We start from the raw sequence: 12479 nt of genomic DNA on the forward strand, positions 1-12479 counted from the left end.
CAGCGCGACAGCTCTGCTCATGTCAATAGGTCACATTGGCCGTGACAATGTCACAGCTTCCAGTCTGGCTGGGAGAGCTATGCCGATACACAACTCAATTGGACGGAGGCGAAACCGGAGGTTGTGGAGAGCATCTACCTGACATGGCCCAGGCTACATGTTCCCATATGTATTTGCCTGCTCGAAGAATGCCGACGACTGATCAGCCTGTCTTTGGTTTTCAACGACTCCATCACAACCTATATGCCTTTATCGGTGTTTCAATCTGACCCTGGTATCAAGCAAGTCTGTCCGCTCCGGAACATTCGGTCACTGACGATCGTGAATCCTGTCGGCGAGGAATTGGAGGATTATACTGCTGCAGTAGAGAAGGTGGGTTGGAGATTTCCACCTGTCACCTGCACGGGCAGTTGAAGTCGGTGTCTTTGTGATGGACGCGCTCGTGGTACTCGGCGTAGTCTCCGTGATGTGTCCTTGGAGCTAGAAGATACCCAAGCTGCCGTCGTGGAAGTGTGAGCTCAGGAAACTCCTTACTTTAGCTTTCAGTTTGAGCCCGTGATAGCGTTCATGGTCACTGTAACCCATCATCGCTAGAAAGCAATGGCGGGTAAGCTACGTATCTGGCGCTTGCAGTAGGAAGCTGAAGGGAATTCGTACCTGATTGGCATACTTGTACCTTCCTTGACGGGTTGATCGGCCAGCTCGCTTTCTTTAATCCTAGTGTATCTGGGTAATATCGTCGCGGCTCATGCCTGGGTGAGCATCATTTGTCTTTTGAAACATGCAAACGCCGACTACGGTGATAGTGGTGCCATCGTGCCTATGCAGTCAATCACAGAGGTTTTGTCATTACAAACTGTGGCCGTTACCAATGAACGCTGATGCGCAAGAGTAGCGCGGGGGCTTTCCACAGCATCCTTGATCTCTGCGTCTAACACGTCGACCTTGCTACTATGTCTACGACCTTGCGCGATGAGCTGCTGCCGCCGATAAACGGTATATCCGAAGCCCGCTGTTGTGACGTTAATGCTTATGTACTATGTAGCATGCAGTGTCTGTAACCCCGAGACAGACACTGTGCAGTCGGCCTGGCAAAAAGCCTGCCTCTACCGCTCGCGGGCGTCTCGAATTTATACGAGGCAGCTCGTACTTCAAGCAAGGGTTAGCTAAGTGAAACATAGAGAAGGTCTGATTATAGTTCCGTGCGCGAACTGAAGTTACCACCGAAAAGTGAAACGTTGAGCAGCTTCCGAATATTGTGCAGTGTGTGCACTACCGTATACTATCACACTGCAGCTGAGACTTGATGGCTACTTCCGAAGAACCACTTTGATTCATTATTTTCTGCACCTTCATCATACAGTATCCTGATTTCGCTAATGAGCAAGTCCTTCGACTAACCGTCCGTCGTCGTCGTTTCGAGCTTTACAGAGTCAGGGTCTTGAACAGCAGAACGGCGCAGGGGCCGACGTAGAAGTAGGTGAATTGCTTCGTCTCTAAGGCGCTGAGCAGTTTATAGATCGAAGCCGCGTGTAGTCTGGTCGGAACTGGAGCGTACCGTGAGTGACGAAGCTACCAAAGTTGCAGCCGACAATGCAGTGCCAGGTAGGCCCCTTGCGCTCGTCAGACTGTGAGGCCAGATATGTTAGAGCATCTGTCTTCCGATTTGAAAACGCGTCCTCACTGTATTCGCATGGAGCTGTTCGCATTGCAGCAGTACCGACCGTACGCTTGATGTGCTCTGCGATGTCCTGGCTAGCGGTTAGCGAAATATGACTCTGATACGGATGCAGGGTGCTGTCCTGCACGAGGCATACCTTTTTCCATGGGAAACTTGGCCATAGCTTCTAGAGCTATCGTAGATATTAGCACTTCTTATTACATGTAGCTGCCATGGTAAGCTCGCCCAACACACCGACTTCGATGCACTGTTGCTGCATCTCGGCCGACTTATAATGGCATTCAGTTAGCCGCGCGCTGTTCCCCTCAGCGCGCTCGGCATTTTATGTATACTTATCATGTCACTAGTCTTCTTCTGGACTACCGCGAAGCTGTTAGTTGTCGAACCAGCATCGTTCTGCAGCGTGTGGAGGCCGCACTGGGAGTTGTGGTCCTACCTTCAAGCTTCTCCCTGGCAAGAGGAGCCTCGGAGCTCTTCTCCGACATATTTATTTCGTTGTTGTGAATGATTCTATATTTAATTTCTTCCGGAAGCCATGTTGCCTAGTTTTGCTAGTATCAGCGTCGCTTGTTTGTCTGCGTTGTCGCGAAGATGCGGTTCTTCCTTGTTCAGCCTGTACACCCGGTAGCTCAACTTGGCAAGCTCCTAGACCTGCTGCGTAGAGTCAAAATGTGGCATCCACACAGGTTGGCGCGAATCAGGTCTTGACTACTCCAAGGCAACCTCTCTGAGTTGCCCCAGGCCACTCGCCTTGCGCCCAAACACTGTCAGTGCCACACTGCCCTGAGACATTAGATCAACTCTTTCAAAGAGCGTCCACGGCTCAGCACTTGTCATACGGGGTTGCACTAACTATTACCTTGCACTCCCGCGTGCTGTTGTCAAGACACTGTCAAGCCACTCGTTACTTACAGCCCTTGGCCCGGATCAATCTCCCTCGCGCTGGGTCAAGGCCCCAGACTCGCTCCCAGATCACTGTCACGGCCTCGATATTGCTCGCACTCTCGTCCTCCGCGCCCGCCGTAGAAAATGATACTGTACAGCGGCCCGAACTGATAGGCTTGTGTGACCTTCTACATGTCGAGTCCTGTCCCGCGAGCAGTGGTGGCCACCAGGAGCAGAGCCTCCTTGCGGAGCCAGGGTTTGGAGACTCGCCTCTCACGGGGCCGGAAATAATGCGAGCTCACCACAGGGCTCGCTGTGGCGGTAGTTGTAGTCCATTGGCATCGCCGGCGCGTTGCATGCCGCCTGTGACAACTGCAAATATTTGTGGTCTACATCTCCAAAGGCATTGGAGGATAGTGGTAGGCTGACCTCGACAAGTTCTAGTCACCGCACGTAGTAGTTCTATGCAGCTTAAATCGCCCTTTCCTGAGAGGACTCATCGGTCTGCCACTCTCCGTTGTGCTAGAACTCTGCGCTCGCTTTGGCACATAGACCGCTAGGACTTTGTAGAATATCGCTCGTAAGACGGCTTTGCAGAAGAGATCAGTGCTCTAATCAGCAAACCCGTGATTCTGTTTAATAACCGGATACTCGTTGTACAGCAATAAGTGTAACACAAAATTTCACTTGCATATCGCTCGAGTGTGATGGCTTTAATGTTTTATCTAATTAAGCTCTTTCGGATGGTCGCCGCCGATGAACATACAACCACTTTCATTTTCGTGAATCACACGCGCTCTCCACGACGCTTCTCTCAGTCTGAGGGAGTGAGAAACGGTGGACATTTCCTGTCGTAGAATCGAAGCGAAGGCTTTATAGATCGAATATGGAACGTATGATTGCAGCCAAACGTCCAGTGACCTTGAAGAGCAAACTTAATCTGGCAATCTGCTACGCGAAAACATGCGATGTCGAAACCGCACGGGGGATCATAAAGGACTTGTTATACCCGATGAGGATGTTTTTTTGGGGAACATCATAAGAATACAAACTTGCTCGAGAAACTGGCACGGCACTGAGTGTGTCTGCCAGCAACTCGTCGGCGGAAACAATGACGGTATTAAACCCGAAGTAGTGAAGCGCTAGACCCCCCCCTTCAGTTCTATCAAGTTATGTCTGAATACAAACATGTCCACCAGCTTGCGCTAAAGGGTGTGCTAGCTCCATCCGACAAAATTAGAGGCTCTTCCATCTCGCGATGCCGCCAGTGGTTCCAGAATCGGTCGCTCGGCAGCCATATTTTCGATGCATCACATGTCGCAGTGGTGGGCGAGGGCGGGCATTACGGTCGACCTTAGAGTGCATCAGCGACATTTGCCACTACAGGGGTCGCATGGCACAAAAAAACGGAGGAGAAGTGTCTTCGGGTCAAAGGAGAAGAGGTGGCTGTCTTGTCACTCGCGTGTCAGCACTCATGCAGACGAAGCTGTCCCAAGAGGAGAGACGACAACAACACAGCCTTACAGCGTAAGGGTTCCCACTCAGGACAGAAACGTTCGCAGAAGGGAGTCCCTGGCTAGATGAAACGGATTGGGTAGATAGGCCGAAGGTAAAGGATCTGGATGTGTCATGTGCTCGCACACCGCGGCGCCAAGAGGCAAGAAAACGCGGTTGTGAGCACATTAGAGGACGAGCGCCGGATAGCTACCCTGCTGGCGCTGGTGGATCCGATGATGGATCGATGTGAGCAAACGACGCGGAGCACCAGCCGAAACATCATGTGCTTGCTGCGAAGCGTTAAGCCATCATCCTCTCCTCCAAAACCGCTCGAGTTGGTGCGTCGACGGTGCACAATAAGGAAGTACCAGTTTTTGATGAAGAAATTGTTACGAGCGTGCCTACCGGCTCGACCAGGTCATCGGAGAGACCTTGACTGGAATACGATTGCGCAAGAAACTTGTTTTTCTACTCAACGGCTTGTGAATCATGACTCTTAGTATTCTAAGAGCCTACAAGCCAGTGGTGTAAGCCCGAGCACTAATCAACTGCGACTCGATTGACCCGCATCTCGTGGGGAAACCGATGGAATGGACTATATAATGAATGATAATTTTGAAACTGAAATCAAAGATAAAGACAGAGATGTGGATGATGAAGATGTGGATGATGAAGATGTGGAGGATGAGGACGATGGGGACGTTGAGGATGCTGAGGATGATGATGGTGACGAAGACGACGATGAAAGTGAATACATGGGCAGCAATACAAGCAATCAAAGTGTGTACTACTGTCACGCAGCCAGGACTGCCTGCGACTGTACTAGGGCCTCCATCCCACAAAAGCTGTTTTTTACTATGCAATTATCCGTAATTTGCGGGAGCCACCCCCTTAGGGTGTCTCCAGGCGTCTCAGCGCCCACATAGCTAGCTTGGATCAATCAACTGCTTCCTTCTATGACTAATAACTGCCCTGCGTGACAACCACCCGCGTAGTGGGCCCACGGAAACGGGGGTTTTTCAGCAGCCTCATCGCATAGTGGGCCCCTTTCTCTGATTATATCGCAACCATTTTCTATAATTATGAGACCCTCTACAGAACTATACTTTATTATCCTTAGAAACGATTTAAAAGCGGAAAGCAGCCCAGGCAGTAAGACTCTTTTAGATCGCAAAATAGGCACTTAATATCTCATCGCTATTATCCACAAAGGCTGTCAGGTTATCACTCAATATAATCAATCCGGTGGCGGCCACGACGAGGCGGAAACGCTCTAGAAAATCCTAACTATTGAAGGTTTTATTAAAAAGCTCGAAGTAGGCCTTGCACATATCGATAACGTCACCCTTAAGGAACAGGAAGAGGTAGACGTAGGGTGATTCAGAGAGACTCTTATAAAATCTTCTCCTTTTCTTAAATTTATAAAGCAACCTAGCAAACATAATTATCGACCCAAATCTCGGGAGTGGCGCGCCTCCTTATATAGCGGGATAGGTGCCGCTGTCCTCGTCATGGTCGCCCTTGCCACCGCTGACAGCTACACCCAGCTGTACACGTGGCACGTATATAATGCCTTTGCCAACTGCGAGCTTTGCCATTAAGCATATATAGTTGACCTGGACAACAAGAAACTAGAGATCTTTAGTAGTGTGATTCTGGGAACACAAGCACCAAAGAAAAGCCGTGCGCTGGCTCGAAGAAATACTCCACATGCTCCAATGTCAAGGTATACTCCCGCGAGGGTGGTGTGTTGAATATCGGTATAATAGAGAGCGCCTTCGAGTGATCAATCGCGATCTTTAAGAATTAAGTCAATTTAGGTCGAGTTGCTTTATGTAGGTCGATTTCGTGTCTCGCGAGTTGCGGCGGAGCTTCTGGTCTTGCTCACAGATGTGTTGCTTAAAATAGTGCGGCAGATCTCTTCGAAGCGGTAAAGCACCCAAAGTGTTGATTGTGATTACAGCGTCGTGTAAATACATCACGTATTGCGCCATCTATCTATGGCGTTCTGCGCGACGATCGACAGTCCCGCTGACTCAATTTGGTATCATTGGCGACAGAATGGTAAACCGCCAAATGCTGCTCACTTTGCACGATCAATGCCGAATTCGACTGTTATTGCTAGATTATGAGAAAAGTTGCACTTTACCCACAATCGGCGCACAAGAATAGAACCTTGCAATATACAGCTTTTACGTAGAATTCAGCGATGTGCACTGCACAGCACAGAAAGGAACGAGAAGCGCACTGCATAGCTCTGGACCATAGTGTTATAGCTTTGACTCTAGCCCGTCTTTAACCCATCGAAAGACTCCGAAGCTTGATTCTTCAAGTGTGGCCTGAAAACGAACCCCCATCAACAAAACATCCTCATTCCAGTCCTCACGGGCGGATTCAACGAGTTCATTGTCCCACGCGCCAGAAACTTTTCCTGGCGCCTGGCCATCGTACCATGGCTCTCGAGCTAATTCCACGCGTTTCTTAGAGGCTTCTCTGATCATGTCCCGCCAAAATCCGCTGCCATCAGGTTTACAAACCTGGGCTGCATACGTTGTCCAGAGACTGGGTAGAATTTCCACGTCTCGAGAGCAATAATCAACGATCTTGGGGTCAAGAGGCCGCTTGTTGAATATCTCATAGGCATCGTCTTTTTTTGGGGTCGAAAAGCATTTGGCCATGCTTTTTACATCGAAGCCAGTCAAGTTTTTCTTTACTTGATACCGACAAATCTCTCTCGACACATCGGGCCAAGCCGGAGACACGCTCGGCTGGTCTGTAACCTCCCGCGTTTGCCGCGAGCTCCATGAGCTGGAGATCTTGTACACCGCCGAGCGCTATTCCGTACAGATTGGAGAGTGCGTCTGAGTCGTTCCGCACGTCAAAAAAGACCTTTGGGATGGGAAATTCGAGAATAGTCCTTAGGCTATACTCGTCGCGATTTTTGGTGTCAAATGTAGTCTTCCCAAGCTCGTAGACGTCAACAAGATACGTAACAGCATCAGGGAGAAAGTGCAGCGAAAGTACAGCGATCGAGCCATGACGGCCGAGCTGGACTCCTTCTAGATCGAGGTAGAGCGCTGGGCGTTCGGTGGGGGGTGGCCTGGTATTAGTCGTCGCAAGCCGGTCAAGCATTCTTTCAAGCGCCGTGACACTACTCACTATTGTGGTGGATGGCGACATGTTCGATGAGATCATTGATCGATATGATTGCCCTTCTGATGGTTCTCGAGACATACGGCGAATAAGAACCAGCTTACTTTAAGTCTCAGGTTCGTCTCGGAATAATCTCGCAATTTTGCCCACGGCCACCCTAACCCCCGGTCGCCTTCTTCTAGTGGCGCCTTCTCAACCTTCGCCGCATTCGGCACAGTAAGCCAGATTCCCTACTATGTTGTGCAGAGCAGGGACACAAGCTAAGCAGTCCTTAATTTGCAATGCATAAAAGCATTCTTCGATAGTCTCGGTCTCCGACGGCTTGGTTACGTTTGGCACCCGCTACTGTCAACATTCTTTTCCTCGACACCCGTCAGAAATAAAGTTTCTCATCTGCGGATAGCCGCCCAACTTTGCAACATTTTTGGCGAAATAGTTGAAATTCGAAACGCATTTTCGCTCAATACAACGATATTGTATTAACATCCAGTAAGAACCGGCGAGTACAACTTTTTGCTTTTTCTTGCTTTCTATTCAACGTCTATAATGGACGCGTCGGCGAGTGCAACTTTCTTTGCATGACTAGCGTCTAGGGTAGTGACGGCAGAGCCAGCGCCACCAATCGTGCTCGACTTCGTCGTTCATCCGCCGCCGGACTTGGTTAGCCCCGATTATGTTCCGAGTATGATTTTTGGTCCGCTCGCCACGATGAACATACGCGAGGTGGGGGTAGTTGAAGTAAGGCTTGGGTGAACAGAACTCCACACTAGGTTTACACTAGCTTTGGCTTCTCATCTGCCAGTATGGTAAGAAACCGATGCACCACTCGTCGAGCGAAGACGAAATTTACTAAGGTCAGCTGTCCTTTATAAGCCATAAGCCACTTTGTAGGTGATCATGTAGTGATAAACTGCCTGCGAGTCAAATTAGTAGTCATTAGAGGCAGAAGTGGTAGAGTGGCTTCCAACTACTTTCTTGCTCCAGTGGCCCACGTTGGATGGCAGCGTAGGCACGAAAAAGACGTTGACGGGATGAATTTAGTGGAATTGAATTATACTGACACAGCCGCCCCACTTTACCGGAAACGGTGTCAGTTCTAGGCCAATTAAGTCATGAGTTTGGAGGACAACTAATATGTACGCTGAGCTTTTCTGCTAAAGAGTTATTAGACGCGGGGTTGGCCATTAAAATGAGTCCTTGAAGCCTAAGGCAACATAAGTCTTGAACAAGGCACTTTTCTATCTTCTAGTTCGCGGTCCCTACCCTACAGGAAATTATTTCGAACGACATCAAGATGGCGGTGACACCATACGCGAGGTGAGATGCGTAATGTGCTCTGTCCAGCTCCTGCTAAGAAGTAGCTTTATCTGCTCCCCCCTTTCAAGTTCATTGTTGGTCCAAGCCGGAGCGAACAGATAATCCATTCGGCCTTTGTGGCGAGACAATCTAAATCACTCGACACTCTGATCAACGGCCCAATGAGAGAAGCGCAGGAACAATTTGTAGTTTGGGAAGAAACAGATGAAGATACATTCATTCGCTTCGCTTAACTCGTTTACACAGGATCGTACAGCGAGGGCAGGCCGCGACAGCGACCTATGAGAGATGAGAAACCCGAGGTTCGGGAAAGTGAGAATTCGGAACCAGCTCCGGCTCCTGCTTCAGCTCCCCGGCGACGCTTTAAACCACCACCAGCAGCGCATTATGACGTGACCTCGACTTCCAAAAAGCAGGAGCTTTGGAACCAGTTCACAAACCTTTACCCACCATCTCCACGAACCACCGAAACATTCGTCAACACTGCGAGAGATGACTGTTCCGATGTTTTCCTATCTCATGCCCGCGTGTACGTTTTTGCTGATTATCATGGGATTACCCGTTTGCAGACGTTAGCCCTCCAAGAACTACGTCGGTCATTGGCACGCTTTGTACTGTACGATGAAGGTTGCAATCATATCAGCGAGCTTGTTTCCTTCTGCTTTAGTGAGACGGTCGACAAAGAAGAGCAACATGAGCCGTTGAGATCCTTGGCTTGCTTTTATGCGGCCTGCAAACTAGAAATGCTATGGCAGACCCAGAGGTTTCGAGACTTGGTCGAAACCGTCCACGATTTCCCAAGTTCTCTTATTTCGCTGTTATTGAATAGACTTGATTAGAGCTTTATATCACAGAGGCATGTAGCCAAAGACATTTCCAATCGATTATGTTCTGATAAGAAAGTCCTATTGCGTGGGTGTAGCTGCACTTCATGAACTAGTATGTCCGATCTTTCGCGAATCAAGGAAGGCAGATGAGCAAGACTAAACATATACTCACTTGTATCACGGGAAAGTTGAAAGAACCGTATACTAGCGCTTCGGCAGACAAATTCTCGCCTTACTACAAGCGCTACGGCACAGTGACTGTGCCTCACAAGATGAACGACGGCCGCGAGAGCGGCGTGGGCGCATCATCCTGCGAGGCGCTCGCACTTGCGCTTCGGGCAAATGCTCCCTCGCCAGATATCGACAGTCAGCCTCTGCCGTAACAGTGCTGATCGGCTGGTGAGAATGATAAGAGCCCCAGTATTGATTCGGTTCACGTCTGCATTCGGCCGGCCATGCTCCGCATGCGGCAAGAGGAGCTAGCGTGCCGCGAAGATATCCGCAAGCGGCGAACCACTTCTCCGGAGAGTCCGGGATCATGGAAGAGTAAGGTTGTATAAGCTCAGTGTCACCTCTGTAGAAGAAGATTTTACCAACACCAAAGAAAAGAAAAGAAAAAGACATCAATCACTACAAACACAAGCTCACACCAGCCGTGGAGAACAGAGACAAAAAAAATAACGAAAACGACAAAAGAATAAAAAAATTCTAATCAAATTACCATCAGCAAAGCAAAAGACGAAAGAAAAAAGAGTTGAGAAGCATTTTTCAAAACAATTGACAACAATAAATCAAATGGCCATTAAAAAATCAATCACAATGAAAGACATCCAGGACATGGACAACCCAGAGCGCCTTCGATACTTTCAGGTCATTGACGATCTCCGGGGCTTTGGCATCAACGAGGACCTACCGCTTCCACAGGTAAGACCTCGTGTCACTGGGCGTTAGTGCAGTTCTAACAACCATCATAGATTGTCGTGGTTGGGGACCAGTCCAGCGGCAAGTCCTCCCTCCTGGAAGGACTCACCGGTCTCTCGTTTCCCATTGCGTCGGACCTCTGTACTCGCTTCGCCACACAGATCGTGTTGCGGCGGGTGCTGGGAGAAAAAACGACTGTGAAAGCAACCATCGTCCCGGGCCCGTCTAGTCTTGACGACGATGCGCAGAAAAAGCGGCTGCTCGATTTCGACATCGAAATGGACGCGCAGGAACTCATTGGTCCTAAATTCTCTTGGATTCTAGATGAGGTGTCTCAAGACCTGGACGACGAGTTAAATTATCCATGCTGATTGTGCATACAGGCTGCTGTGCACATGGGTCTGCCGAACTCAGACGACCAAGATCTTGAGGCGTTGGACAAGCGCTTCTCTGACGATATTTTACGGATCGAGATTTCAGGACCTGATCAACATCACCTGAGCGTGGTTGATGTGCCAGGGCTTTTTCATAGTAGGCACTCTCGTCCAGGAATATCGCACCTACTAACTTCTCAGATCCCACGAAATATCAAACACGCGAGGATCTGTCGGTAATCAGAGGTCTCATCGAAACCTACACGAGGGATGCCCGGACAATTATTCTGTAAGTAGCATGAAGGAGAAGCAACACTCCGCTAACCTTTCTAGGGCGGTAATGGATGCGCGAAACAACTTGGCCAACCAGGAAGTGTTTAAAATGGCACGCGCTGCCGATCCTGCCGGTATTCGGACTGTTGGCATCATAACAAAGTGCGATGCATTGCAGTCAGGTGACGAGCAAGGAGTATGTGACGTTACGTGTTGTGTGACTTTGGCTGACAAGTGCAGGTCCTCCGAATTGCGCAGAATGCCGTGGAGCGGCTTCAGCACGGGTGGTTCGTGATCCGGAATAGGTCGACCAAAGAGATACAGGAAGGCGTGACCATCGCTCAGCGACATGAAAACGAGCGTAGATTTTTCCAAGGAGCCCCATGGAATGAACTTCCAAAGGAGCGAATTGGTGTCAAAGCTTTGAAGCCCTTCCTGGGCCAGCTGCTGTACGAGCACATCCGCCGTGAGTTCCCTGCTCTGGTCAGCGAAATCGAAGCATTGTATAAAGAAACCCAGAAGAAGGTCGAGGCACTGGGCAGCTCCCGACAGACTGCCACAGAGCAACGTCAGTACCTAACACGCCTGGCCAACCGGTACCAGCGCAATGTGGAAGATGCGCTCAAAGGCAATTACGACGAGGAACTTGATCCGCAGAGTCGGCTGAAGCTGCGAATGCACCTTCGCAATCTGGCAGATAAATTCGAGGAGGATATTCGAACAAAAGGCTACAAGCTGCCGTTCGAACAGGCAAATGGTGTAGTCGATGCCGACTTTCTACAGCATGACAAACCTGTCGAAGCTCCAGACATTATGGGATGGATCAGGAAACAGTACAGGGAAGCACGCGGTGCGGAACTGCCCGGCACCGTCAATCCGGCGTTGCTGGTACGCCTATTTCAGCATCAAACGAGCAATTGGGGCCAGATCGCTAGCAACTATCTCGAGCAAGTTATGGGTCTTATCACGGACTACACCAAAATGGAATGTCGCCGCGTCGAGGATGATGAGACAATCCGCTCTTGTCTAGAATCGCTTATACTGTCACATCTCGATGAAGCAAACACCACGGCGCAGAAACGGCTCAAGGACCTGTTAAAAGATGAACGGGGAGGTGTCTTACAGACCGTGAATCACTACTTTGCAGTAACCCTGGAGAAGATACGCAAAGATCGTCTCCTTGCCCGTCTGAGTGGTCTCAATCTGAAAGAGGAAGGTTGGGCTTACGCCACGGATCCTGCAAAACTGACGGACATGCTGCATATAAGTAATGAAGACCAAGCTGTGATGGACCTCCATGATGTATTGAAGACATACTACAAGGTATCCATGAAGAGATTTGCTGATTATGTGGTGATTATGGTGGTTGAGAGAATCTTGAGCGAGCCAGAAGCTCTCAAGATCTTCTCGCCAGAGTACGTAGGTGGTTTGTCAGATTCTTCACTGGCGGAAATTGCTGCAGAAAGCTACACGGCATCGACCACCAGAGTCGATCTTAGGCATCGGTGCGAAAGATACCGCCAAGCACTTCAGAAGGCGAAAAGCCTTTGA

The 12479-nt window shown here is 49.6% G+C and overlaps 3 protein-coding genes across 3 annotated transcripts; 1 reads left to right on the forward strand and 2 right to left on the reverse strand.

Annotated features, from left to right (window-relative positions):
* Positions 1-1425: 1425 nt before the first annotated feature.
* LMH87_007712 (uncharacterized protein) lies at positions 1426-2166 on the reverse strand (the record flags this gene model as incomplete). Its single annotated transcript, XM_056199642.1, has 5 exons — positions 1426-1496; positions 1559-1741; positions 1818-1853; positions 2014-2040; positions 2118-2166. 5 exons carry the CDS (start codon positions 2164-2166, stop codon positions 1426-1428), a joined length of 366 nt encoding a protein of 121 aa, XP_056058072.1.
* A 1754-nt stretch (positions 2167-3920) lies between these two features.
* On the reverse strand, positions 3921-4249 carry LMH87_007713 (uncharacterized protein; the record flags this gene model as incomplete). The annotated part of the gene is made up of 2 exons (XM_056199643.1): positions 3921-4016; positions 4091-4249. The coding sequence occupies 2 exons, from the start codon at positions 4247-4249 to the stop codon at positions 3921-3923; spliced, it is 255 nt and encodes an 84-aa protein (XP_056058073.1).
* Positions 4250-10155: 5906 nt separating this feature from the next.
* LMH87_007714 (uncharacterized protein) lies at positions 10156-12479 on the forward strand (the record flags this gene model as incomplete). The annotated part of the gene is made up of 6 exons (XM_056199644.1): positions 10156-10284; positions 10335-10610; positions 10665-10812; positions 10857-10944; positions 10989-11124; positions 11169-12479. The coding sequence occupies 6 exons, from the start codon at positions 10156-10158 to the stop codon at positions 12477-12479; spliced, it is 2088 nt and encodes a 695-aa protein (XP_056058074.1).

This window comes from Akanthomyces muscarius, assembly GCF_028009165.1.
Source record: "Akanthomyces muscarius strain Ve6 chromosome Unknown contig_11, whole genome shotgun sequence".
NCBI lineage: Eukaryota > Fungi > Ascomycota > Sordariomycetes > Hypocreales > Cordycipitaceae > Akanthomyces > Akanthomyces muscarius.